The following is a 27,515-nucleotide window of genomic DNA, read 5'->3' on the forward strand; positions in this document are numbered from 1 at the left end:
GGAAGGAGCACACTGTGTCCCCCACCAGAGCTACTACCCCTCCCCCTAACACCCTGTATTAATATTTTAACAACTGGTGGATCACATCACAGGAATCTTCCCTATACCAGGTCAGATAGTTTGATTATAATACTTAATATTTGTACCTGTATGGTGCTTTCAAGTGTTTAATGCATTTTGTGTATATTATGCTCCTTGCAGCAACCCAAAAAGGCAATTCAGGAATATTATGTCCAAATATTACAGAAGTGGGGGATGGTCAAGGCTAGTAGTATCTCATCTGACTGGCAGCAGCTTTCTGGCGTCTCAGACAGAGGACTTTCCCACCATCACGACCTGATCTTTCTAAACTTGGCTGTGCTCAGTGCAATCTCTGAAGCCCCTTCAACATCTTCTGTACCTTACTTTGAATTGGTGCTGCCACCGCAGCTCTCATTCCTGCCCCCCTCTCCCTCCTTGATCATGCCACTGTGATCAATACCAAGCCCTCCCTGTCATAGTTCAGCAGCCTCAGCTTTTACAGCTGGAGTCAGTCAGGGTCTTGCCTTCCCAGGTGGGAATAGGCCAGCAAGGCAGGGAGAAAGTCTTCTGTCAGAGCCTGGGTGGACACTGAGGAGCTGTGGCTGGGTTTTGATAAGTATGCACCAGGAGAAGTGGGGGTTGGAGGCTGCCTTGGAAGAAAGGATCTGTGAACTGAGGAGACCTGTAAACAGCTAAGAGATGAGAGTCAGGAGAAACTGCAGGATTGGAGGGTGAAGAACAGGTGCAGGAGGAGGGAAAGGAAGGTCCAGCAGGTGTAGAGGCCAGGGCTTCCTCCCCCCCTCCTCCTCCCCTCTCCTGCTCCCCTCTCTTCCAGGACCAGAAGAAGATTGAAGCGGGAGGAGCAAAAGCTTGCATGCAGCTTTTTTTTTTTTGAGGGGGGGGGGGAAGATACATAAACTATCTCACTGGGTGCACACCTAGAAGTAACTGACAGACATAGAATCATAGAATCATAGAATCATAGAGTTGGAAGAGACCACAAGGGCCATCCAGTCCAACCCCCTGCCAAGCAGGAAACACCATCAAAGCATTCCTGACAGATGGCTGTCAAGCCTCTGCTTAAAGACCTCCAAAGAAGGAGACTCCACCACACTCCTTGGCAGCAAATTCCACTGCCGAACAGCTCTTACTGTCAGGAAGTTCTTCCTAATGTTTAGGTGGACTCTTCTTTCTTGTAGTTTGAATCCGTTGCTCCGTGTCCGCTTCTCTGGAGCAGCAGAAAACAACCTTTCTCCCTCCTCTATATGACATCCTTTTATATATTTGAACATGGTTATCATATCACCCCTTAACCTTCTCTTCTCCAGGCTAAACATACCCAGCTCCCTAAGCCGTTCCTCAAAAGGCATCGTTTCCAGGCCTTTGACCATTTTGGTTGCCCTCTTCTGGACACGTTCCAGCTTATCAGTATCCTTCTTGAACTGTGGTGCCCAGAACTGGACACAGTACTCCAGGTGAGGTCTGACCAGAGCAGAATACAGTGGTACTATTACTTCCCTTGATCTAGATGCTATACTCCTATTGATGCCGCCCAGAATTGCATTGGCTTTTTTAGCTGCTGCATCACACTGCTGACTCATGTCAAGTTTGTGGTCTACCAAGACTCCTAGATCCTTTTCACATGTACTGCTCTCAAGCCAGGTGTCTCCCATCCTGTATTTGTGCCTTTCATTTTTTATGCCGAAGTGTAGTACTTTACATTTCTCCTTGTTAAAATTCATCTTGTTTGCTTTGGCCCAGTTGTCTAATCTGTTAAGGTCATTCTGAAGTGTGATCCTGTCCTCTGGGGTGTTAGCCACCCCTCCCAATTTGGTGTCATCTGCAAACTTGCTCAGGATGCCCTCAAGCCCATCATCCAAGTCATTGATAAAGATGTTGAACAAGACTGGGCCCAAGACAGAACCCTGTGGCACCCCACTAGTCACTACTCTCCAGGATGAGGAGGAGCCATTGATGAGCACCCTTTGGGTTCGGTCAGTAAGCCAGTTACAAATCCACTGAATGGTAGCATTGTCTAGCCCACATTTTACCAGCTTCTTTACAAGAATATCATGGGGCACCTTGTCAAAGGCCTTGCTGAAATCAAGATAGGCTACATCCACAGCGTTCCCTTCATCTACCAGGCTTGTAATTCTGTCAAAAAATGAGATCAGATTAGTCTGACATGACTTATTTTTCAGGAACCCATGCTGACTTTTAGTGATCACAGAGTTTCTTTCTAGGTGCTCACAGACTGTTTGCTTAATGATCTGCTCTAGAATCTTTCCTGGTATTGATGTCAGGCTGACTGGGCGGTAATTGTTTGGGTCCTCTCTTTTCCCCTTTTTGAAAATAGGGACATGCTACTGATGGAGTTGCCTTTCCCTAACTTGTAAGTGTACTTTTGACAATAAAGAGATAACTCCTCACTGCAGACATTCCTTGTCTGTTAGCACCATAATAGACTGACATGTGATGCACCAGGTACTTGGCAACAATCCCCACCCCCTACTTTTGCTGCGCCATGCAGGCATCAACCCAGGTCTTCTATCAAGCAATGGACAGTATTAAACAACCACCACCACAAAAAATGCACAAGCAGCAAGGCTAGCTCATCCATGAGGCAGACTGTAGCAGCCACCTCAGGTAGTGGAACTCTGTGCTGGTACTGAGGTCGCATGGTTGTGGTGGCTTCCACAGTGAGATATTGCAAGAGCTCTGCAAGATCTTGCTAGAAGTTGCTGCAGCCACATGGCTTCAGTGGGGACAGCGGGTGTAGGTGGGTGGGACCTGCTTGTAGGACATGGAGCATGAAGATCTTAAGGGCTGGCAGTTTCCTATACTCCTACACCAATATGGGGAACCTCAGGCCCACAGGCCAAATGCAACCTTGCAGGCCTGTGTGGACTCTCTGCAGGCTGCACACCATCAGTTACCGCTGGAGGCATGATGGATGAGGGATAACAGAGCCTTCTCTGCTGTGACACTCTAGTGTTGCAGTTTCTCCTTCAGTTGGCTCCTTCACCAAACTGCAGTCCAATGCTATCTTCTTTCATCACACCTTTAAATATAGTCTTTTCTATTGCGTTTTGGCTACTATGCATAGCTGTCAAGTTCTTCCTTTTTTTTAAGGGAAATGCTGAATAGGCTTCCTTGCAAGAAAAGGGAAAACCTGCTACTATGATTTACTGAAACTGCTACCATGGTGATTTTGTGGCTCCTTTTCATCCATTGTGAACTACGTTTGGCTTCACATATTATAGGAAGTATACTATAGTATACTATAGGAAGTAGCAGATGTCACAGGAGCAAACTCTTAGGAGCATAGGAAGCTGCCAAGGCAGACTAATTATTTTATCTAGGAATGTTCTCCAGGGTTTCGTTCAGCGAGTTTTCCTAGCACTACCTGGAACTCAGGGCTTCCTGCGTGCAAGCCATTTACTCTAATCACTGAACAGCTTCCCTTGCAATGGAAGGACCAAGGCTGATCCACTGCAAATAGGAAAATGACAAGGTGAGACTTTGCGACTTCATTGCATGCAGTACTGTGCTACAGCCGTTAGCCATGTAAAAGGACTAGAACCACCAATGGGTTCTAGCCTGCGGTCATTTTATTCCCTCTAGAATTTGTGATTCATGGCTATGTTGAAACGCATCAGAAGTTGTAGTGTCGCTCAGAACAAGCTTTCCAGTCGACTTGACCCTCTTAGGAGGAAAGGTCTGCCTTTCAGGATGATTACCAAGCTGCTGGGCTTTGCTCAGCTCTGTGACCTCAATACTCCAAGCTAGCCAGTGTCACAAAAGACTGCTGCTGGTGGTTTCTGTTAATTTCTCCTGCACATAAGTCGGGGAGGGGCAGGGAAGTGGCAAGCATCCTCTGTTAAACCACACAAGAGGGCATTAAACAGAACAAAGAAAACAACTAGTCCTCTCTATGACCTCTGAGGATCACATTGCCTAGTGGTAGGTGGGGCCAGAGGCAAACAATGGGCAGAGACCTGGTGTCATGGACTGCATGGCCCACTTCCTTAAGAAAAGACAAAAGCTCAACAACTTTGACTGCCCCCCTTAATAAAAATCCTGGTGATGCCCGTGGTGGATAGGCTGGAAGCAGAGGAGTGGTGGGAAGCAGCGGAAGAAGGCTCAGAGCCAAGGGAGTGAGGTGGGAAGATCAGGGGTCAGAAGAGGGAGCAGTTTGGGAGGAAGTGCCGTAACCTGAAGGGGCAACAGGGTTTAGTGAACAGCAAGAGGCTGGGGCACAGAGTGGTTCAGAGGCAGGAGGTGTGGGGCCAATAGGCAGAGTGGAGCCAGGCTGCTGAAGTACCGTAGTCGGGGAATCTCCTCATCCTAATGTGACCAGCTCCTCTTCCCTCTGGTCTCCCAGAAAATGCAGAGAAATTAAGAGGGTGGTGCAAGAGGGACCAGGTGAAGGATCATTAGAAGGCAAGGACCTTCAGTCCTCACAACTGCCTCACTGGGGAAAGACCTACTGATAAGAGTTGCTGTTATCACTGCATTGTTTTGGTTTTGTTGAATAATGAATTAGCTGCACTGACACTGGGTGTTTTACTGCTGACCTGCCCGGTTCTGGCTTCTGACACCTGGAGGATCACATTTGGCCCCTGGGCTTAACAGATCTTGGCTAGGTCAGCAGTTGTTGGCCCATATGGCTGGCTAATTTTAAGCAGGTGGGCGACGATGGAGCCAGGTTTTTCCTGGCACAGGCATCTGTGCAGCTTTCAAAAGTTCATTTTAAAGTCCTTTCTGTACGTTACACCCAAAATGAGTGCATACTATGCCAGGATAAGGAGCCCAGGTCATTTGCTTTACCCACATTCCTTGATTTCCATCTGCAGTTGATCTTCCTGGAAAGACAAAGGAACCAGCCTCAGGGGGTTCCGAAAGACATAGGGAATCAACCCCATGTCTCTAAGAATTACTATTATAATGGCTAGAAATGCCATGTGAAAATGCTATTTTATTGGGCTTTTGGCCTTGAAAACAGATGCATCTAAAATCAAATTAACTTTTGCTAGAGGTTTACCCACACTAAAGCAACCTTCTTAAGAACCACCAAGGAATGGGCAAGCAGGCCTAAGGACAGTATCAATGTGGTATGTACAGCTGCACAGTGGCACTGCAACAGTTTCTGGTACAGACCTCCTTGTGTCCAGCAGGCAAGAAAGGAGGGCAATTTTACAAGGCTATACAAGTTATACCGTAAGAGACAAAAACTTGAGTCGCATGCAACAGGCTATACAGTTTGGTATGGCACAAGCAACTCTGGAATGTGAGTCCCCCGCTTTCCAATCCCTTCTGCAACAAAGCCGTCTGACATTACTTCCCAAAGTGGTCTGACATTACTTCCCAAAGTGGTAAACTACAGTTGATCCTTCCCCTCGAAACTAATATCAAATGTTGGTTTGCAATTCTGGTTTGGTGGGAAGGAAGCACAAACCATAATTTGGTTGCTTGGATTGAGCAGCAAACTATGGTTTGCTCTGAAGAGGGAAATACAGGGAGGGCAAGAAAGGAGGGCAGAAAAGTGTGCATGAAGCTGAAACTTACATGTAATGCCAAACTAGGAGGGCAGAAAAGTGTGCATGAAGCTGAAACTTACATGTAATGCCAAACTAGTGCTTTCTTTGGGTTGGTTCAGATGCAACTTTTTTGGCTGTGAGAATTCTTATGAATTTGTAAGCGATCAAGAGAAAACAACACATTTAACACTCCCAAATGTACATGGCACACATTCCGTACCACATGACAAAATGAAGAGTTTAGCAACACAAAACTGTTTATTATTTATTAAATGACACAAAATACCTAGATAACAGACTCACTCTTTTTAAAGGACACATATTTACATTATTTACCAAAGGAAAGACTCCCTGTACCCATCCACTCACTTTGAAATTTTCACTTTTTTTCCACTGAAGGATGTTGCAGACCTGTGTATGTAGAACATTTTTTTTAAAGGAACAGGTTATTTCTCCCTCCCACAAATGTCTACCTCCTCCCACCACCCAACTCCAAAGGTATTCTTCTGAAGAACTTCTTTATACAAAAAGTATATTACATTTTTGAATGCTGCTGTACTCTTAGAACTTTAAAATGTGTTTAAAAGGAGGAAATGCTCAACTATATGAATTCATTAAAAATGAAAGTGATACTTTTAAGAATGCACAAAGCAAAACATATTTTGTCTTAAAAAGAAAGTTAGGACAGATGCTCTGCTTTGGAAAAGTTAAAAGACCAGGACACACATATATATACACACAAACAGAAAAATAAGCATCTGAAAGAGATCAGGAAGGTAAAACCATAGCTAACGTAAGTTGTTTTTTTTTAAATTCTACTTTTTAAAAAGTTTACCATATATACTTTGGCACCTTTTGTAAGCTAGAGAACAAAACAATCTTTACAACACATTTGCCATTAGTTTTGAAACAAAATGGTCACGGTTTTCTTTAAAATGTATTTAAATCAGAAAGAAAGAAAAAATAATTCATTTTGTTGGGTATAAAGTTTTTTTGTTTACAAATCCCCCAAACAAAAATATTTGTCAGAATAAATTTGCAGTTTTTAAAAGAAATGCAACTGCTTTGAACTGCACGCAACAGACGAAGATCTGAAAATGTCTGGCCAGACAGACTGTTTGGGTCACAGTCTAACCCCACTGCAAGAAAATGTATTTATATATATCTATTATAAATATCTTTATGGCTCAATAAAGCAGGCACATGATTCCAGCAAAAAACAAGAAAAAGAAAAAACTTGCTGGAGAATATGGCTGGAAAGTAGTTTTTGCCATAGCTCAACATCAATTACAGGAAGATAGGGAAACTGATTTAGTAATGCTCATTGGGGAAGAAAATGTGAAACAAAGGCATAGTTTGTTTTCACCAGTGCCCAAAACAAGCAGACACTTAGTTTTCTTATTTGTTCATATTTTAACACACTGCTTCTGGAAAATGTTTTTTTGCAGAAATGTGACAACTGAATGGATCACAATCATAATTGTGGGCACATTTAAGGTGCAGTTTCCAAAGAACTTACCCCAGATAAGAGTTTGCTCTAGTTGAAATTCATCTTTTAAATGAATTATTTCCTTCCCAAAAAGGCATTCAAATCACAAATTTATATCAGGCACACCAAATTGCACAACAGCTTCCATTTCCATCCATCCCCCATTGTGAACTTCTCCTAAGTTTATTTTCTATAAATAATGCTCATTCTGGGGGACACTTTTGAGAAACATCACATATAAGTGGAGCAAGGATGGCAACAGCAGAAGAGGCATTCTGCAGCTGATGCAGAACAATCTTTAAAAGGACATCCTGTGGCGTATTCCTAGTTACTGTCTCCCCAAGATTTCCCAAACCGCACTCGATCTAGCAATATTACTCTGTAAATGGCAGGCTCTCATACTCGAAATGGGTCTGTTTTGCTGCAAGCAAAATTTGGGTGAACATGAGATTGGCCTTTGTTATTCAGAGTGATAGTGAAATCAATACCTTCGCTGTTTATTATTAAACCCTTAAAAAGGGCTTCCCTTTTTGGGACCAAGGACCCAATGGAACCACAAAGACCAGATACTTCCATAGTTTTCTGCACACTATATCGAATATCATGCAAAGAGTTCAACAGCATTCTTCTGAAAATGTAAATACCAAAATGGGCATGTGGAAATCAATTGAAATGCCCACTCTACTATACCCCCCACCCCTTACGTTTCCATTCAGCCACTGGTAGTAGAAAAAGTTAATTTAATGGGATCAACAGGTTTGCTTATCCATCAGCAACCAAGTAGAACATCAAGTGTGCAGAAAAGGAAAGAAAGGCCCATTGTGTGTTTATGCAATGTAGTTGTACTGGTTCGGGTTCTCCTTGTCTCTTTCCATGTAGTCTCTGTCAATCAACGACTCTATTCTCTTCTTAAGGTCAGCGGGCTGTGAAAGCAATTCAGGAAGTGAGCAACCATTTTTTAATCGTTAGTATTAAAATATGTATATAATGATCATTCAGTTTTTACATATTAGTGTACCGGTTCAACTCAATATCCTTCACATGGGTGCAAAGGTTTATAAACAAAGAAATTATGATTCGCAACCCAGGTGGACTTTGGACGTGCACTTTACCGCATCTACAAAATCTTCCTATTCTGACAACACATAACATATAGGCATATGTTTTGAGTGCTGAAAGAAGAAGAAGAAAAAGAGAAGTGTGACTAACCCAAGGTCACCCAGCAGCTGCAGCGGAGACACGAACCCGGTTCCCCAGATTACAAGTCCAACGCTCTTAACCACTACACCACACTGGCTCACAGCCTTCCTAACTTATCCTATATTGGAATTCTTTATCATTTGCTAAGAAAATCTTTTGGTTTTGCTACACTGGACATTCTCAAAAACAAAACTATTTTTCACTTGAAAGTTCTGTAACAAGAACTTTGCAGAACTAATTTGCTGCCGATAGTTTAACGAACACGGATACTCTACCTTTACAGGGAATTTAAGCTGGTTGTATACTTCAGACACGAGCAGATTGTGGCTCAAAGTCTTGCGCATTTTCATGATTCTCACAATTGCAGCATCAATTTGGTACTGACGATCCTGGAAGACCCTCTCTGTAGTGCTTGCTTGTTCTTCTACCTGCAGGAGCAGGACATTTGGAAAAGAAAGCATATCAGAAATGGAAAAAGTTTTAAATATGTCAACTCTAAAATGAATGGATTAATTTAAATCAGCCATTAATTTGGGATGGGTGGATGAAATTACATAGGTGTTCCACGAGGTACTAGTTCTGATAAGGTCACCCCCCCCTAAAACTGAATATCCTAAATATATCTTTGTATTCTACTCACCTGCTTCTACACAAGCCATCTCTCTGTTAATATTTGGGTGTCCACATTTAGAAGTCAGGCAGGCAGGCAGGCAATGACTATTCTCTCAGGAGGAGAATCCTGCCTTTAAAATACCTTTCCCATAACTGTGTATGGCTACTATCATGCATTTTAAGCACCAGTTTGAAAAGCTGTTATTTGTTCAGGCCTTTGCAATAGTATCTAAGGGCTGATTACTGTATATCTGACTAAGAACAAACAGGAGTCCTGCTAGATCAGACCAAAGGTCTAGCTGACCCAGCAATCTGTTCTTGGAGTGGTGAACTGGACACCACTGAAAAGTTTATAGCAGAGCATGAGCACAACAGCCATTGGCCATTCTAAGTCCAACATCTGGTGTTCAGTGGTATCCTCTCTACAATACTGGAACAGGTACATGGTCATCATTACTAGTAGCCATTGATAACCTTTTCCTCCATTAATTTGTCTAACCCCTCTTTAAAGCCATCCAAACTGGTGACTACAGCTACATTGATTCAAATGAAGTTTTAGTGTTTTATGACATATATATATATATATATACACACACATACATACTTACACACACACACACACACACACACACACACACACACACACACACACACACACCACTGTCCTGTTTATTTTTGTTTTTAAATGGTAAAGCTGCATGGAAAGTGATTTTTTAAAAAATAAATAAAAAAATAAATATTATGTCTTTTTGCTGGGGGGGGGGTCAATGAGAAGGATACACATTTTTTAACACCAACAGAAACTGAAAAACTGTGGGGTGTAAGACCTGGTGGCTCAGAACAAACTCTAATTTAAACATTTGCAACGAAACATTATTCCCACCCTCTTCCTGGTCATCTTTTAGAGGGTGTTTGGCGACAGGAAGGAAATGGAAATAAACCAGTACAGTGGTACCTCTGGCTGCGGACAGGATCTGTTCCAGAACTCCGGTCAGATCCCGAGGTTTCCGCAACTGGAGGGACCGCTTCTGCACATGCGTGTGTGGCGGCAGACTGATTCTGCGCATGCGCAAGAAACACTTCCAAGTTTGCCTCTTTTGCAACCCCAAGTTTACGTTACCCAAGGGTAATGTAAGCAGAGGCGCTACTGTATATTATAAGAATAAGCTATAGCTAGCAAGCCACCCAGCTAGGAACTGATGGTCATAAATAATTCAGCCAGTAAGCATGCAATGTAAATGGATGCTTTGCCAAACGCTAGGAAAATGAAAATCTAATTTAATGTAAAAGACAGCTTTCGTTTGTAATGAGTCAAGAGCAAGTGTCTTGATGTCCCAAGCTCAGAAAAAGAGGTTTATGTAACCCCTCCCTCTAGCATATCAAATAGTTCCTGATGACTCCAGCAGCGTAAATGGAAAGCTAAAGTCAACATAGCTGCCACTGATCTGCTTCTGGGTGATTTAGGCCACTGATCAGGCAACCAGAAAACATATGACAATAATCTGAAGAGGGAGGGAAACAACAGGTACCGTTTCTTTCATCTGGATCTGATTGATTTTTATCCTGAATAGCTTATGCCTGAAGTCATCATTGCAGGTAAATTTGTCACCATCTTCCACATCTTTGCCTTTGGGGCTTTTTGTTAGCACTCTGGCCTTGCCACAGGCTAATGACTGGAGGGTTCGTCGGAGCTCTCCATCCTCTAGAATAGAAAGGAGATGGTTTAGTTTTTTAGTCACTAGTACTCAAATACCACAAGGAGCATCCAATACTAACCTATTCCAGTAGCTTGTTTTATCTCCTCTAAACTGAATTCTTCACCTTCGTTAAACATAAGCAGCACTAAAGTCTGGAATAATGAGACCTGCAGCTCTTTTTTTCCCTGTCAGAAAAAAGAATGATAAGAACATTTCTGCATTTCCTTAGAAAACTTAAGAAATTTGTTTAATGATAGTTCTATATGCATGCAGAGGAAAGTCCTACAGCTTGCAGAATTAACATCCATTCTGCAGAAAAGGAAATATCCACATGACAACTGTGTTGTCTTTATAGCCGAGTACTTGTGCCCTATGAAAATATAATGTGTAACTATGGTTTGCCTTCCTTAACTATGTATCTGAAGCACTTAGACCAGTTTAGGATTGGCTATGAATGTGGTTGTGAAATTTCAGACAGCCTGAATTAACAATGCTGAAATCTATACTGAGCATACCCTTGTTAGGACAGTTTTCCCAATTCTCCAGCTATTCTGTTTATAGATCTTCCTAATGTTTCCCTGTTTCCAGGCCCAATTCAAAGTGCTGGTTTCAACCTATAAAATCATTTTACAACTTGGAAACCAATACAAGTCTATGCTCATCCAGGGTTCAACCCCCCCCACAAATATATTTATATTTATATATATTTTTTTTGGGGGGGAATGACCCTAATTGAATACTTTTGATGGATCATGGAAAGCCTTGTTCTTGTGGGTATTCACCAAAAGATGGGCATTTAATCCAAGTGATGGCACAGGATGTTGGTGGCAGAACTGATGAAGAAATGAAATCACATTAAATGAAATAAGGCAGAAATGGTTCAACAAAGCTGAACAAAAGCCAGAGACCAATTTTAAAAAATGGGATTGATCAGTTAAAAAGTCCTGTTACATTCCATATTTACTAAATCACTTCAATGAGTGATTAACACTATACTGGTAAGAAAACATTACCTCTTTAAATTCTGCTTTGAGTACACAGTGTCCTAATGTTGATTGCCACTGAAGTTTTCTCCCACTGTGCTTTCCTAGATAAAATGTCTTGAATATCTCTTGCAATTTCACCATCTGAAGAGAAGAAAAATATGAGCTTAAAGTTGAAATGATCAACTACTATTTCCTTAGTTCTGCCCCTTTCCCCCCCTCTACTTTTTTACTGCTTATTTGAAAAGGCTCTATCACTATTATATTTGTACCATGAAACTTTATACTCAAGTCATTTTAAAAACTAGCATTTTACAACCAAAAGGGTTTAAGATTAGAATTAGTTTCTAATCTTCAATTAAGGACTGCTAGTTTCAACTAAGTGAATCTTTATTGTGCCACAGCTTAAGAGAATTATTTAATAAAGTCACCTCTACCCCAAATTGTTTAAATATACTTTTTTAAAAAAGTGCAAGAAGCTTCAACTCTTCTCGAAGTTTTGTATATTTATTTTTACTGCTACAGAGGGAGAGGCTCCCAAATTACTTACTTAACCTATTTAATTTAAATATTCCCCTCAAAATATCTAATCTAAAGCTTGATGCGATCTCAGACATTTCTTGGCCATCTTCCAGTTTCCTCATAGGTAACTAATGTTTAATTTTAATCAGTAGTTTATAGTCATCCACGTCAAAGAAGGGTAATAAATTTTTCTTTAATTTTGGAAGTGTTGTTCAGCTGTCTTACCTCTGGTGGCAAGTGCACCTCCATAGGCACATAGGTTGGCCAATAACCCATAGTCAAGATGTTCACGGTGAGTTCAATGTTACCAGGTACATTCTGATTTTGCATATACTACAACAGAATCAAATGGACAGAATTGCCATACAGAATTACAAACAAGCTACAGGCATTATTAGCCATTCACCCACTCCATATTTAGATCCTATCCTTTCTCCAAGGAGCTCAGAGTGGCAGAAATCAACTCCCACCTCCCCACTCAATCGCCTTTAAACTAACAGAGATGGAAACTGGGCATAGGTCACCCTGTAAATTTCATGAAATTGAAACCCAGATTTTTCAAGCTGAATTTCCTTATCTACTGCTACATCATACTAGCTCCAAGAAAAAACAAAAATCCTTAACAGTATTACAAATTTGGCACGCAGAAGCCAAAATGTGTTGATGGAACTAAAGTATGAGTATTTCAGTTGGTAGAGCATGAGACTCTTAATCCCAGGATTGTGCGTTCGAGTCCCACATTGGGCAAATGATTCCTGGATTGCAGGGGGTTGGACTAGATGACCCTTGTGGCCCCTTCCATCTCTACAATTCTATGAAAGGCAGATATGCGTGTTGTGAGAAAGCAAAGCAAGAGGGAGTCCTTGCAATGTCCTTTTCAGATGTAACTGAACACAAGCGGATAATGATGAAATAAGGATGGCCACTTTGTACCCATACCTGCTTAAACTGTATCATGATGTCTTTAGAAAGCTCCATGTCTTTAAACATTCCTTCAAGTTTACTGGTGAAAGCAGCTCCACATTCTATAAAAGGACAGTTGTGTATTGAGTTGCAGTTAGGAATTTTGTCACTATCAACAAGTGACTAAGAGCGCATCATTAACAAGACGGCAGAGATATATTTTCTGTTTCAGTTCAAGTTGAAGATTAGGGCAGCATTGCAGTGCTGCTCAGAGGTGGCTGGTTTGGTGGCCACTGCTGCAAATGGGTTCCGCTGCTGTTCCCTCACTACTCTGTCCTAGTAAAGCAACAGTGACACTGTCTTTCAGGAACACATGGCTTTTTTTCTATATAGGAATGCGCTCTGTGCAGGAAAAAAGTGTGCACATCACAACGGCTAAAGAATACTCAAGTGACTTATTGTACAAAAGCATACATTGGGGATTTCCTATGAGAAGTATACACAGAAAAAAATTTAGTGGAAGATAAAACAAAAAACCTTACCATGTTTGAGCTTGGAAAGCATAGATTTTTCAGCATCAACTGATGCACTTTTGCCGACTAATAGCCGCTTTGCTAAATCTTTTTTGTAAAAGGCCTCAAAAACATCTTTTCCTGTAGAAGAGAAGTAAGTAGATTTAAAGCTCCTTTCCAAGTACATGTTGCAACCGTCTCATTTTGTGTTAAGGATTAGCAACTTGTGGTCTTCAAAGGGGAACCCTGAAGCTCCCCTCATTCCATACAGGTGTAGGGGCTTAATAGCAGATTATTTTGAGATGGCAGAGAGATTCAGTGGAAGGTTTGACCCAACCTTCTTATTTCCTCAGAGTGGTTCTATGCTAGAACCAGTTGCTATCTATGCATTCCGACCCACCAAGTATTTAACAACACAAGTAGTTTACAGATTCATTTAAAAAATTGATGTGCGTAAATGAGTTCCTGTGGGTTAAGGCAATGAACCTGAGTTATGCAATCTTGCGTATTTAATTAAGACTTAACTCTGATTCATGCATACCTAAGCCCCAAAACAAGCTGGGAGAATAACTGTTAAGCTTTTGATTCATTAAGTCTTATTCAGCCAGCATTATTGGGGCCTATATTTTTTGCTAATATGCATGGGTGCCTAATGTAAAGAAGAAGACCAGGTCTTACCGTAAATAAACCTAAATATAATCATAATTTTATCTAACATCTTTTCAAGCTCTTCATCAGTAGCCTCTTTGTTGCCTGCACGAAGCTTTGAATCCACATACTTAGCTGAAGAAACAAAACCAAAAAGGAAGTGATGGATCTGAGCAGGAACTCCTAAACCAAGTCTTAGTTTACTCTTGACTAGGCTAGTGTTCTACAACCTCTACTGGCTCATTGTCGGTTCTAACAGAAAAACAAAAGGGAACTTAAAACTCTGAGCATTCAAAACGACCACCTTCTCCATCCCACCTTGCTGCTCCTAAGTATGGCCAATTCTTAAATACAGTCATACCTTGGTTTAAGTACGCCTTGGTTTGAGTATTTTCAGTTAAAGTACTCTGCGGACCCGCCTGGAATGGATTAATCCACTTTCCATTACTTTCAATGGGAAAGTTCGCTTCAGGTTAAGTACAGACTTCCGGAACCAATTGTGTACTTAAACCGAGGTACCACTGTATCAGGTCTGATCGGAAGTCAGCCCTCTTATTCCCTCATAGCCAAGAGGCTGCAAAGCTCCATCAGAGGAACTAGACTGGCTAGGACCAAACTCAGAAATACAACCTTGCACAAGATATCTGCTAGCTATAATAGGCATTTCTCTTCCATGTTTTAAACTAGATTATAATTGTGCCAGCTGTGATTATATGATTGTTTCCAGGAGTGCTGGAGTTGCTGTCCAAGTTGGTTGCTGTCACTACTTCTTGTGAAACTGAATTTAAGAGTTTAAGTATGTGTTGTTTGAAGCCAAAGTTCTTTGTTTTGTCTGTCCTGAATCTTCAACATTCAGATTTACTGGATGTTCAGATCTCATGAGAAAGGGAGCAAGGTTCTATCTATTCACTTTCTATACACAATGTGTAATATTATACACCTCTATCCTGTCTTCTATCACTTGCCTTTTCTCCAGACTAAAGAGCCCCAAATGTTGCAATCTTTTCTCAAAGGGGAGTTACTTCATCCCCTTGATCATCTTGGACACCCTTTTCTGAAACCTTTCCGGTTTCACAATATCCTTTTTGAGGTAAGGGGACCAGAATTGTACAGGGCATTCCAAGTGTGGTTGCACCATATATTTGTGTAACAGCACTATAGTATTAGCAGCAGCTTTGTTTTGGATGGCTAATGATTACTAGCATGCAATTCATCTTTTTTTACAGCTGCCGCAAAATGGTTGAGCATCTTCACTGAGCTTTCCATTACCATCTTGAGACTAGGAGACTAGGAGTCTTAATAAGTTGAAATAAATTAATAATAATAATTAATAATAATAAAAACAAGAAGTACCTATAAGCTCAGCTGGTTTATTTGGTCTTTTGTTGATGAAGGTCTCGAAGGCTTCTTTCATGGCATTAACAAACTTCTCATTCTTCAAAAAGCAAATGTCAATTATATGATCAACTTTATCCTTGAAGTCTAGTAGCTCTTGGACCATGGTTTTGTCTTTTTCTGGATTGATTACTATGGTGCTGCCGAATGCCTGTGAAGGAGGAAAGTTATTTATAACACACTTGTGCTGAATGCCACACATAGTTCGAACAAGACCCAGTGCGTAAGCACACACATTGCATGCTTTACACAAAAGCAGTATGCACCAACCAATTTATTGCCTATTTCATTACACCCTGCCCTTTGTTCAAGGAGCTCAAGGTGGTGTACATGGTTCCTACACCCCCATTTAATTACCACCATAACTCAATGAAACTGGTACAAAGTCAGCCAGGGAGCTTTTAGTTAACCCATGAAGATTTTCAGAATGTTAAGTCAAGAAACAGAATGCAATGGATCCAACAGAGATGATGACTCACCACTGTGCAAGTTTGCAACGTTGATGCAAACTTGTTCAGCCTATATTTTAGAAAACTATGGCGACAGCTTAGCCACATGATTTGTCATATATGGCTTATAAACCAAGATTTTGCTGTCATCTTTCCCCACTTCAATAAATTTAAGACTTGCTCCTCCAAGTTAACTTTTTGAAATAAGTCACATATTGATACCTTTATATATTCAATCCATTGCTGCAAGAGAGCTTGCACTCCATTTTTCACCCTACTGAACAACTGATACAATAGAGACAAATCCTGAATTCGATTTTCATCCAGAAGGTGATTTAAACCTGCAAGATAAAGATGTGTTACTAATTACTCCAAATGAAACAAAGGCAACTGTGAATATTTAAGAAACTACAGGTCTAAAAGGTGGGGAGGAGACTGAATGCGAGACAACAAATGAATTGAGAAACCACATTGGATGAGACAGTTTTCAGAAGTGAGGGTCTTAAATCTATTGCTGAGGCTCCTGCTCCTGCCACATGATTTCTAGTGAAGAATGATCATTAAAATGGGATAACATTGAAAAAAATGGTGGCAAGGTTGGGGATGGGGAGGAGAATAACCATGTACACCTTTCACAAACTCCTAGGATAAAGGATGGGATAAAGCAAAACAAACACTTCCATTCTGCACAGCTAGAGGGAGCAATGTCAATGCTTTCACACACGCCATAACAGTAAGCAAAATGTGATTCTCTTTGAAAAGCATGGTGTCTTAAGCATGATGACCATTTTAAAAGGCAAGAAAGCAAAACATTTAGTTTATTCTCTCCTATCCCTTATCCTCCACGGAAAGTTGACAAGTCGGACAACCTATACCCATACTTTCTCTTTTTCTGTTCTTAGGAATATTATGCTTTCATTCTGAAACACATCTGAAGGCACTACAGTGGCTCCTTACCCACAATGAGGACAGGACTTGCAAGCAGGGGGGTAGCAAGGGGTGTATGGTGAGTGCAGTCTGTCCCAGGTGCAATCAGGAAGGGGGGTGACAAAATGCTGGCTGAACTAGTCTCTGAAGCAACTCTGAAGTTACTCGAAGCAAAGGGCGCACACGCAATACCTCAAGGAACCGAGTAGGGTTGAGACTGAGTTGCACCCTGCTCTGCGCTTCTGGGGACACCAGCGTCGACCCAATAGGGACAGGGAGCCCAATGTCGCCAGTGGCAGAGTGGGGGGTGGGGCTCAAGGCAGGCATCAATGGTATATTTGCCTGTGTGACATTAAGACTAAAAATTAACTGAAACCCATTCTTTATTACCTTCAACTGGATTTATAACTGTGGATTGTGAATACACCTTGGCTTGATTGGTTTAAAGAAGATTGAGTTTGTTTTCAAATATTTCTTATAGATAAATTGGAATTTTAAAGTTTGGAACAGGCTAGAGAAGCTGAAATATCAATAAGGACTGGATATGCCTGTGTCTTTTTGATAGGAGAAACTATTTCTACAAAGATTGCTGGGAAGGTGGTGCCAGGACCCAGGCAGAATCTGGCAGCGTCTGAGAGCCTCTACCCTGCCTTCTTAAAGTTGGAAGCTGGGTATGCTTATAAAAATGCTTGGAGAGATAAACTGAAACTTTAAAGATAGGAACAGGTCAGAGAGGCTGAAACATTGAAAGGACTGCATATGCCTATATTTTGCTGAAAAGAGAAACTATAAAGATCTTCAGTTGTTTGCAACTCCTTATATTGAGAATTGGATGAGTGAGAACTATCTACTCTTCCCTAGGGGAAAAAGCCATTACTTATACTTTCTAGACATTCTGTTGTTTTTGTGTGTGTTCTTTTTAATATAAATTTGTGTATTTTGAATGTTAATTGGAAATTTCGGTTTTATTTTAAACTGTATACGTGTAATGGGTAACCGGGCTGGAGGGAAAGTACAGGAAGCAGTGTTTCCTGGGAAAGTGGCCTAGACAAAGTGTTAAGATACTGTTGTAAAACTGACTGCTTTGAGAAGGCAGAGTGAATTATCTTAATTTCACACGGCCCTGAGTATTTTGAGTAGTTTAAATCATGTCAAGGGACAAGGTTTGCTTGGAATTGACAAGGTTTGCTTGGAATTTGCTTGGAATTGAGGGGACTTTTCTCTGTGTGGAAATTAGAATGGATTAAAGAGATGAAGGCAATTTGGGATAATTTAACAGACAAGATTTGAGCCTGAATGAAGAATTTTGTATATATGGAACCAGAAGAGGGAATGGAGGGAAGTCTCAAGGTTTAAAGAACCTCAAATATAAGGTTTTGAAGTGTTATTGCTGTATGAGGACTGGGAGGAGGGGGATTTACTATTTTTATTCTTTTTTATTTGTGGTTAATTGTGGAAATTAATGGTAAAAAAATCAATGGGGGAGCTCCAGCAGCTGACCCAAGATGCTGGGTGTTGCTGGTGCTGGATCTGGGCTGGATGCGGGAAGCACCTTTTTTAAAGTTGAACGAAGGCTGCTGTGGGGATAAAATAAACTTTATGCAAGGCAGTAACCTCAACTAACGTTTTCTGCTGATGGAGCACATAGTGACTGCTAGCATGGAAAGGCTTCTGAGGCAGCCTGTGTCTTGCAAGGGGGATCCCAGCTCTAACACCAGACACCTCCAGTTGAATGCATGAGGTGGAAGAGGAGAGGAAGCCTCTTTGGATTGACCCAAACCACAGGATTCAAGTTACAAGAAAAGTGGCTCAGACTAAATGTCAGGAAGAACTTTCTAGCAGTTAAGAGCAGTTTGACAGTGGAATGGTCTCCCTCAGGAGGTGGTGGACTCTCCTTACTTGGAGGATTTTAAGCAGAGGTTGGAGGGCCATCTGTCTTAGATGTTTGAGTTGAGATTCCTGCATTGCAGGGATTAGACTAGGTGACCCTTGGGTGTAGCTTCCAACTCTACAATTCTATGGCAATTTTCTACAGATCCTTAGATAGGAAATTGCCTGTTACTGAGTCTATCCAGTGCAGTACTGTCTACACTGACTGGCAACATTGTCTCTCTAGGTTCTCTCTCAGCCCTACCTAGACATGTTGGTGGGAGTCATGGACGGGCTGGACTCAGGACTGTTGGGAGGCACCAGCTGGGGAACCCCCAAGGGAAGAAGGCTCAGAGCCCGGGGAAGGGTAGCAGATGATGAATGGTCAGACAGATAAGAGGGAGCAGATGGGGAGGAGGAAATGTTGGAAGCTGGAGAGGAAATAGGCCTTAGTGAGCTGGGAGAGTCTGTGGCAGAGAGCAGTCCAGAATCAGATCTACCGGAAAGAGTTGGTATGCTCACTAGGCTTGGCCTCCTGAGCTGTTTATTTCTTTGAATAAGTTAACTTTACTGGCACCATGTGAGTTATTACTGACCTGCTCCTGGCACACACAACCAGACACTGACTGTGGGGATTGAACCCAGGAACCTCTGCCACTGTCAACTTGTCAATCACTGCTGTGGAAAGAGTGGGCAGTTCTCTCATCTGGCTACCCCTCCATGCCAGAATACACCTGGTCAGTTCAGGGTTTTGTATTCTCTGGCCGTCATCACTTTCCCTCCTAAGGCCTTTCTAGGGGAAAATAGCAACCAAAATACCATACATATATCAGAAGAGCCTGCTACTGGATCAGGCCAGTGGCCCATCTAGTCCAGCATCCTGTTCTCACAGTGACCAACCAGATGCCCCCTTTGGGGAAACCTGCAAGCAGGATCCAAGCACAAGAGCAGCCCTTTCCCTTCCTGCGGTTCCCAGCAACTGGCATTCAGAAGCATCACTGCCTCCGACCGTGGAGGCAGAGCAGAGCCATCCTGGCTGGTAGCCATTGGTATGGCTCCATGAATGTGTTTCGTCTTCTTATGAAGCCATGTGGATTGGTGCCCACACATTTTGTTTGGCCTGACATTTTTCTGCCTGTGGTGACAGAATCCTAGAATGGTAGGACTAAAGGGACCCCAAAGGGTCATCTAGCCCACATATCCCTCCTGAAATGGAAGAAGGCAGCACACACAAAAACTGGTTCCATGTACAGAGTCCAGCTGGAGGGGTGGCTGGGTTTTATTCCACCAACTCTGGAAGTTGATGTGATTTCAAAATTTGCAGAGAACAAAGTTAGGAAAAAAACATTTAAGGTGCTTTTGCTCCCAATGTTAAATAAATAAACCAGAAAATAACACTTGCCACTGTAAGTATTTTTCCTTTTAATAATTTCAATGTGGGGGGGGGGGCAGGCGACAAAATTTTTTCGCACTGGGTACCAACTGGCGTTGCTGCGCCACTGCTTGCAAGTCACCCTCGTGTACACTGCTCAGTGCTATTTCATGAACGAGCGGGGGGGGGGGATTTTAGAACCTGAATGGCTCATTTCTGCTTAGTATAGGGAACTGAAAGCCCCGAAGAAGCACTAAGAAGAAAGATTTATAATTTATATGAAGAAAGATAGGTTACCTTTCTGTAGAATGGCTGTTAAATGTTCACCTAGCAGCTGTTTTTCTACAGTAGCAATTAGTGGTTTCCTATAGGAAAAAGTGTTTAGAATTACATTTCTTTTGCTCACCCGTTAACAATTTTCAACCCAACTGGAACATCAAGATGTTTCAAACAATAACATTCCCAATTACTTGTTAACAATGTGTTTATGGTCCAGATTGTTGTTGTTGTTGTTTGTATGTGTGTGTGCGCGTGTAAAAAAATGCTTTTGGTCTCTCCTGTCTTTTATATAAAAGCAGACAAATCATCTAGAGCAGAGGTAGCCAATGCAATGCCCTCCCGATGTTGATGAGCTACAACTCTCATCATCTTTGACAATTTATTCCCAGAACTTTTTAAAGTTTTGCATGGTTTTAATGGTGTCAACTCTTGTCTTTTCTCCTGGAAACTATGTAATTTCTGACAACTGATGTGAGTGCGTCAGAACACACTTGCTTGAGATTATTCTTTATGTCTAGGAAATTAAACCACACTTTGGCAAAAAGAAATGCTGAAACCAGGAGGTCATTTTTAACATGTTTAACACACCAGGTTGAGGGAGTCCACACACTTACTGAGTGCTTTGATCCAAGTAAGTGATAATCCTGTCTGCTTCTTCTTCCAATCGTTTGTTGACATGATGGAGGTACTCTGGAACCTGACAGATTGAATAAATTATGGAGAAAAGTTAAATAAGGTGAGAATGGCATGTCCTTTATTGGGAAAAAATGTCTGAGAACCAAATTGGAGGGGCTTTATTATATCCCGTCGTATTATTGCTGAAATACTTAATTGTAGCCCATGTCAGCACAGCAAAACAAGTATTGGGAGCTACTGTTCTGCCCTCATTAAGCAGGAGGTTAATGTCCCCATGGTGCCCATGAGCAATAAGGTAATAAAATACCTCTCTTTCTTGCATAAGCCTCTGTCCTTCCGCTGCATATAGGCGATTTGTTTCTTCTAAGAATCTATGTTCAAAAGAATCCTGATAAATCTGGGGAAAACAGAAATGTCATTTGCTTAGGATCCTCTCACAGCTTACTCTGACATTATCCATCCATCCATTCAATTTATTTATTAATTAAATTCATATACCACCCATCATCAGAAGATCACAGGGCAGTTTACAACACAACAAGTACAGGTTCGATGTGATGGGGCATCCCCTTGCTTACCTGAAGATCTGAAAGCATGCTGAGAAGGCTGCGAAGAAGGCTCCTGTCAATAGCCTCACCGCTCCTCTCTCGCTCAACCAATAGAAGGATGCCATCGATGGTCTTGTTTTGGACCTTCTGATCGCTAATTATATGAGTCCTAAACAATTCTAGCCCCATATCCCTGGAAACAAATACATCATTATAAGAAGGCAGAGGCCAACACAGAGAAGCAGCTTTGTTCTGCATTTATTTTGTCTAAGTGCTCAACTGCAGAAGTAATCTATAGGCCTGAAGTATTACTTTATGAATACAGCATAAGAGAAAGTGAGTCCTTGGCTCTTTCAGGCGTATATGACCTAACCCAGCAAGCCAGATTCTCATAAAGGGTTCAGAAACTAGTGCCTGAGCAGGCCTTAAGTGATCTGTGTAAATTTACATAGCAAGCTCTTACCCCAAGGGTGAAATGGGCCCATTTTACCTGCACATTTTCCCGAGAACCTAAAAATGTGTGTAAATGCATTTAAGAGGCATGTATATACAGTATGTATTCATATGAATTGGATATACCTACTCATATGACCTGAAATTTGGATAAATACATACATACTGGGAACTCTTGAGAATGGGATTTAAAAGATTAAAAACAGGCTGTTGGCTGGGGGAGAAAACAACAGGAGTGCTTCCAGAATTTAATACTAGTAGTAAGTTTAATACAAGCAATGAATATGTTGGAACAAAACTATTTAGTTCCTTTCACAAAAGGAGTCCTTCTATAAATGGTACAATAAATTGAGGTCCAACCCAATGTGTACCACTTATAACATTGATACTGTACTGGGAACACAAGGCTCTAAACTAAACTCTGACACATTTTGTTCCTGTAAAAGTCATGGAGCAGATTTTAAATAAGTACACAGACAATGAGTAGAGTTCTGCAGGGCTTAACCCAAAGGTCTGCATTTTGTTAAGCATGCCTAACTACATGGTTAAAAACAAAAACAACCAGTCAATTGTTCCAGGCTAGCAGCATTCTACTTTTGCATCACCTGTTTTAAAATTTCAAGACTAAATTGCTATTTGCTTTTGCCATGGGCCGGTTTCTTAGTAAAGCATAATTAATGGTTTACAATGAATGCGTCAACCTGGATTGTTTTGCTTCTCACTGTGAGTGTGCAGAGGAAACAAACCATGATAATACCAGCTTAGCATTATACCTGAACCAGGGATTGTTGTGCTCACGCAAACAGTGATTGAAAAACCAGGAACAAAAGAAACAATGCTAATTGTTCTTTGTTTCTCCACAGTGCTGGTGGAGAGGCAAGACGCAGGCATAAATGGCTTGTGTATGGCTTATTATGATGTTTGAACATGGTGCCAGAAGACAGAGACCCTTTTGCCAAGCTGGTTCCTGATGGCTCAATTGTTCCCAACATGTAGCACTGCTGCCATTCTTGGTATCCAACAAATATGCACAGTGACCTTGTTCACCGTTCTGGAGATTATTGATACTTTCCAAATGTGAGCTTGGTTTAGCTTAACTTTGGGCTTTAAACTGCCACACCACCCACCCACCCCTTGTGAATATCTGGGTGGTAGGGATAGCAAAGAAAACATATATACCAGCCATGCTACAAAGATTCTCTATCACAATGGAAGGGAAGAAAAACTGAATCTATATTTTTGACAAAGCATTTGGAAGTCTAAAATCAATACTTCTCTTTTCATTCTCACCAAATTGATGGCAGCATTGAATTTTGAAGAACGTATGTTCGATCCAGGAACAAAAAGATACTTCTAATCATTATCTGTAAGGGGGAGGGGGAAAAAAATCAAGCCATAAACATTTTGACATAAAGCAAGATCATTCTTGTGTCCTGATCCTAAACATGATTACTTGGTTGGAAAGGCCACCAATTTTAACAGGACCTGCTTCCAAATATGCCTTATTGACTGCAACTTTAGAAAGTCAAACATATGAATTGACTGACTCCTCCCTCTTGCTTTACCATGTTCCTTAAGATTAATGGTGCACATTCACTTACTTGCCCCATTAATATGCAGGTTTCCACAACCAGGACAGGTTAAGAGACACTCAAAAGCTGCTGCACTTCCTGTCACCTGGGGAAACTTCATTCCCTCCAGAGGCTGAGGTGTGGGCACATTTTAATCTATGGCAATTCTTCATATAATATCCTGATGAAATACTTCTTTAAGCGGGTTTTATGGTGCTGCCCTTTTAAAATTACTGAGGCGCATTGCAAAAAGGGTTATCTTCCTAAGGGACCCCTAAAAATTATGCAGCATAATGTACCAGATTCAAAGTGACAGAAACTATCTCCAAGAGTTGCAAACTGAATGCCTAGATGTCACGACACAAAAGCAATACAACAAAAACAGGTCCTAAATATATAATTGCTACTATCATTTCCTAATATTGGTACAAAACAAAAAGTTGTATTTGCCTAAATATATGTGAGCAGAAAGCACTTCTCTCTCTGCATGGCTAAGGATCTCCCCTGCCTCCACGTCTATCTGTGACCCCTGGAAAGCTACTCAAGATGGTTCCTGTTCCAACTTGCAAGGCAGTTTTCAGGAAGTACAGGTGTTGGGGGGGGGAACCATCTGGGATCCAAGTTCACAAAAGTATTATTTGGAAGGAAAACAAGCCTTACCATTTGTCTGCAGTGGTCTTGCCAACATTTGTCTATTTTCTTGAGAAAAAGAACACTGTCCAATGAATCCATGATGAAGGAGTTAAGAATATTTAACACAACAACTGGGACAACACCAATGCCTGATGACATTGTTCTTCTGTGTCATCATTCGAAACAAAAGAAACTGCCAGCCCTATTTTAAAGCCTTTGTTTTAGGCTAGGATGTGACCATGAAAAAGATGTTCATGTAAAATCAGCTAAAGGCCAAGAAACCACCATTCTAATCTAACAGGCTACTATGTTAATCAAACACTTGTGATGACACAATTGAACTGAACTCAATAGCTTTAAAGTTATGAAAGAACTTACCTTATCTTTCGTTAGGTGTCCACATTTGATATAATTCAAAGCATTGTGATCTAGTAATATCTTAAGCATACACACAGCCTCAGGAGTTATGAGCACCAAATCTCACCTACTTCCCAGTACTTATTGTTTCAAAAGACTATCCTAGATGCTAAACTGATTTTTAAGACTCCAAGGATGTAAATATTCACCTTGAAGTTTGACAGGGAAGATGCTCAGAGGGAAAAACAGAAGAACACAGATGTGTGTATGTATCTGGATTTCATGCATAATAAAAATGAAGTCCACAAACAGACTTACTACTCAAAAAGGATATTCTCTGAACTGATGGATCTGTGCTTTGATATGGTCTTCACAAATCTGTCTTAACTGCTTGTACAAATTTGCAGAAATCTTATATGAGCAGAGATTTTCAACAGCCTAAAAAAAAAGGAAAAGGAGGACACATGAAAAAGACCTCCACCAACATTTGCAGGACTCCATCTACAATTCATAACTTTTTCTGTACATGCCAGCTCTCAGAAAAACACAAGTCAAAATGATTCTTCCCAGCGAGTTTTTAAAAACATGCCTATCTGATGTGGGGGCATCACTAGACAATTAGAGATCAAAGTTAAGGGTGGTATTCAAAACCACATTAGACTCAATTAAATGAACTCAGATTAGACCCAATTAAATGAATATGACTAACTCACAAGAGTGGCTTTTCAGGAGATGCCAAGAGCTACAATGGGCGTGGGAAATCCCCAGTATGTGAATGGAACTCTGCTCACAGGTCTCAAGTCATTTGCAGTCTTTGGATACTTTCTGCACAAACCAAAATTCTGGCTCTCAATTTTGCTGTTAGTTCACAGAACAAAAATACATGCCAGAATGCACTGCAGTTGCATTCATGCTCCCCTGGGCAGAGTGCCTTTCAGCTGACTTAGCTCATTTAATATAACAACAGTAACATCATGAAGAAGAAAATGGATTAAAACAATGGAATACCAGACTAGCAAATGAACAACATTTTATACAAATAACTCTGCCACTTAAAGGACATGCAGCCTAAACAGAACGCAGTGATAAAGACTGGGTTGCCTTAATTTTTCTTAGCATAGATTCACAATTCTAGTTCAAACAAAAAATTATTTGTACGCTACTCTAAAACCAAGGCTGCAATTTTAAGAACATTTACTAGTAAGTAAACTGCATTGTCCGCAACAGAATTTACTTCAAAATAAATATGGTTAGGCTACCATGCAACAAGTATCTGCTGGGTGTTGAAGCCTGCTTGAATTTACTGTTTTACTGGTTGTTGAAACCACAATGAATATATTTGTTGTGTTTTATTTGAGGTGCTGTATTTTAAAATTATTCAAATGTCATTTCAGTTGCTTGCTGGTATATGGAGACAGTACTCATCAAATAAGAACATAAAGCACTTATGAACACTTCAACTGCACTATGTAAATACTACAAGAAGCCTTGAAACACATTGTATCATGGAGAACATGTGACCCTCCAGATGTTGGACTCCAGCCACATCAGCATGGCCAATGGCCAGGGATTATGGATCCGATAATCCAGCAACACATGGAAGGTCATATATTTCCCTTCACCCCCAATGCCTTAAAGGCTAACAAATTTATTGTGGCATAATCTTTTGTGGATCAGAAATATTATGCCATAATACATTTTGTAAGCCTTCAAGAGTCTACAAGATTCTTTTGTTTTGCTGCCTCAGTAATATAGCTACCCCTGTGAACATTGTCTATAAATGCTAAGTACCCTCATCAACTAAAATAAAGTCTATGTACATGTTAGTTGCATTTGCTCATATTAATTCTAACCTCCCGCCCTCCCCATGTTAAAGCTTGGTGATTGTAAGGACTTCAGGACAGAAATCTTTCTTTTGTTTATGTCACTTGTTCCTTTCTTCTGTGAAAGTACCAGGTCCACTGATGAAGAGGTTTAAATAAATTATTATGGACTAAATTAAGACAAACCTTGAAACAACCCTATGAGACCAGCTTGGAAAAGGAGATCCAAATTTATTCACTAATCCTAAATTCAGCACATTTGAGAGAAGGGGACTAGTATGAATAAGTTCACCTCAAAGCTCTACTAAGGGGGTTTGAAGAAGTGGGAGACTCAAATAATCTAGTGTTGCTTTACAAGGATTTTTGCCAGGAGGGGAAGTAGTGCACTAAGAGGTTTATTGCTGATGAAAACAATACTCGTAAGAATCTTTTTGAGGAATGTGGGAGAAAAAGATCTTGTTGCTGTGGCATACATAATCGTGCATTAAAATGCACATTTGGAATTGGATACATTTACCAGGCAGCTGCTCTTTAGCAGAACAGTTTTATCAAGTATCCACATCACCAGCAACTTATATTACTATTTTTAACACATGTTAAAAATAGATGCAAACGAATAGTGTCAATAGAAAATACAGTTACTTTGCTGTAAAAATATATGGTGCTAGCTGAGAGATCACTTTGAACACATACTTGAGAGGGGTCCACTAAGGCCTTAACCTTAGGGGGCTGACAGATTTCCACAGAACATACATATAAAAATCTACTAGGATATCTTACCCTAAGATATCAGAAGGACTGGTTGAAAACATGCAAGTTTATCCCCAAATAACCCTTAAATGAGCTTTTAAATACCTTCCAGAAAGTTGTTCTACTGGTAAGCCACAAAGCTCGTCTATGGAATATGGAAGAAAGAGTGGTTATCTAGTCCAAGCCCCTGTTCAGCGAAGGATCCACAATACAAGATGAAACTCCTGGATCCCTAACAGATGACTACTCAACTCTTGCCTTAAAAACTCCAGCAAAAGGAGACCTGCTACCTCCCGAGGAAGTCAATTACTCTGCTAAATAACCAT

The 27,515-nt window shown here is 40.9% G+C and overlaps 1 protein-coding gene across 1 annotated transcript in view; it reads right to left on the minus strand.

Moving 5' to 3' along the window:
- Positions 1–5,800: 5,800 nt before the first annotated feature.
- CUL4B (cullin 4B) overlaps positions 5,801–27,515 on the minus strand; it is a 31,993-nt gene continuing 10,278 nt past the window's right edge. Inside the window, exons 4-21 of the mRNA XM_035113778.3 lie at positions 24,951–25,054; positions 24,287–24,356; positions 23,346–23,419; positions 21,633–21,795; positions 21,362–21,451; positions 21,033–21,115; positions 20,437–20,504; positions 16,194–16,312; positions 15,481–15,673; positions 14,158–14,262; positions 13,510–13,620; positions 13,004–13,089; positions 12,290–12,397; positions 11,573–11,686; positions 10,639–10,744; positions 10,392–10,564; positions 8,526–8,678; positions 5,801–7,973 (exon numbers count right to left, since the gene is read on the minus strand). Of these exons, the coding sequence (XP_034969669.2) occupies positions 7,878–7,973; positions 8,526–8,678; positions 10,392–10,564; positions 10,639–10,744; positions 11,573–11,686; positions 12,290–12,397; positions 13,004–13,089; positions 13,510–13,620; positions 14,158–14,262; positions 15,481–15,673; positions 16,194–16,312; positions 20,437–20,504; positions 21,033–21,115; positions 21,362–21,451; positions 21,633–21,795; positions 23,346–23,419; positions 24,287–24,356; positions 24,951–25,054 (2,016 nt within the window). The 3' untranslated portion in view covers positions 5,801–7,877. The remainder of the gene's footprint in view (positions 7,974–8,525; positions 8,679–10,391; positions 10,565–10,638; positions 10,745–11,572; positions 11,687–12,289; positions 12,398–13,003; positions 13,090–13,509; positions 13,621–14,157; positions 14,263–15,480; positions 15,674–16,193; positions 16,313–20,436; positions 20,505–21,032; positions 21,116–21,361; positions 21,452–21,632; positions 21,796–23,345; positions 23,420–24,286; positions 24,357–24,950; positions 25,055–27,515) is intronic.

The sequence above is a fragment of the Zootoca vivipara genome, chromosome Z2 (assembly GCF_965207765.1).
Source record: "Zootoca vivipara chromosome Z2, rZooViv2.hap1.1, whole genome shotgun sequence".
In the NCBI taxonomy this organism is placed as follows: domain Eukaryota; kingdom Metazoa; phylum Chordata; class Lepidosauria; order Squamata; family Lacertidae; genus Zootoca; species Zootoca vivipara.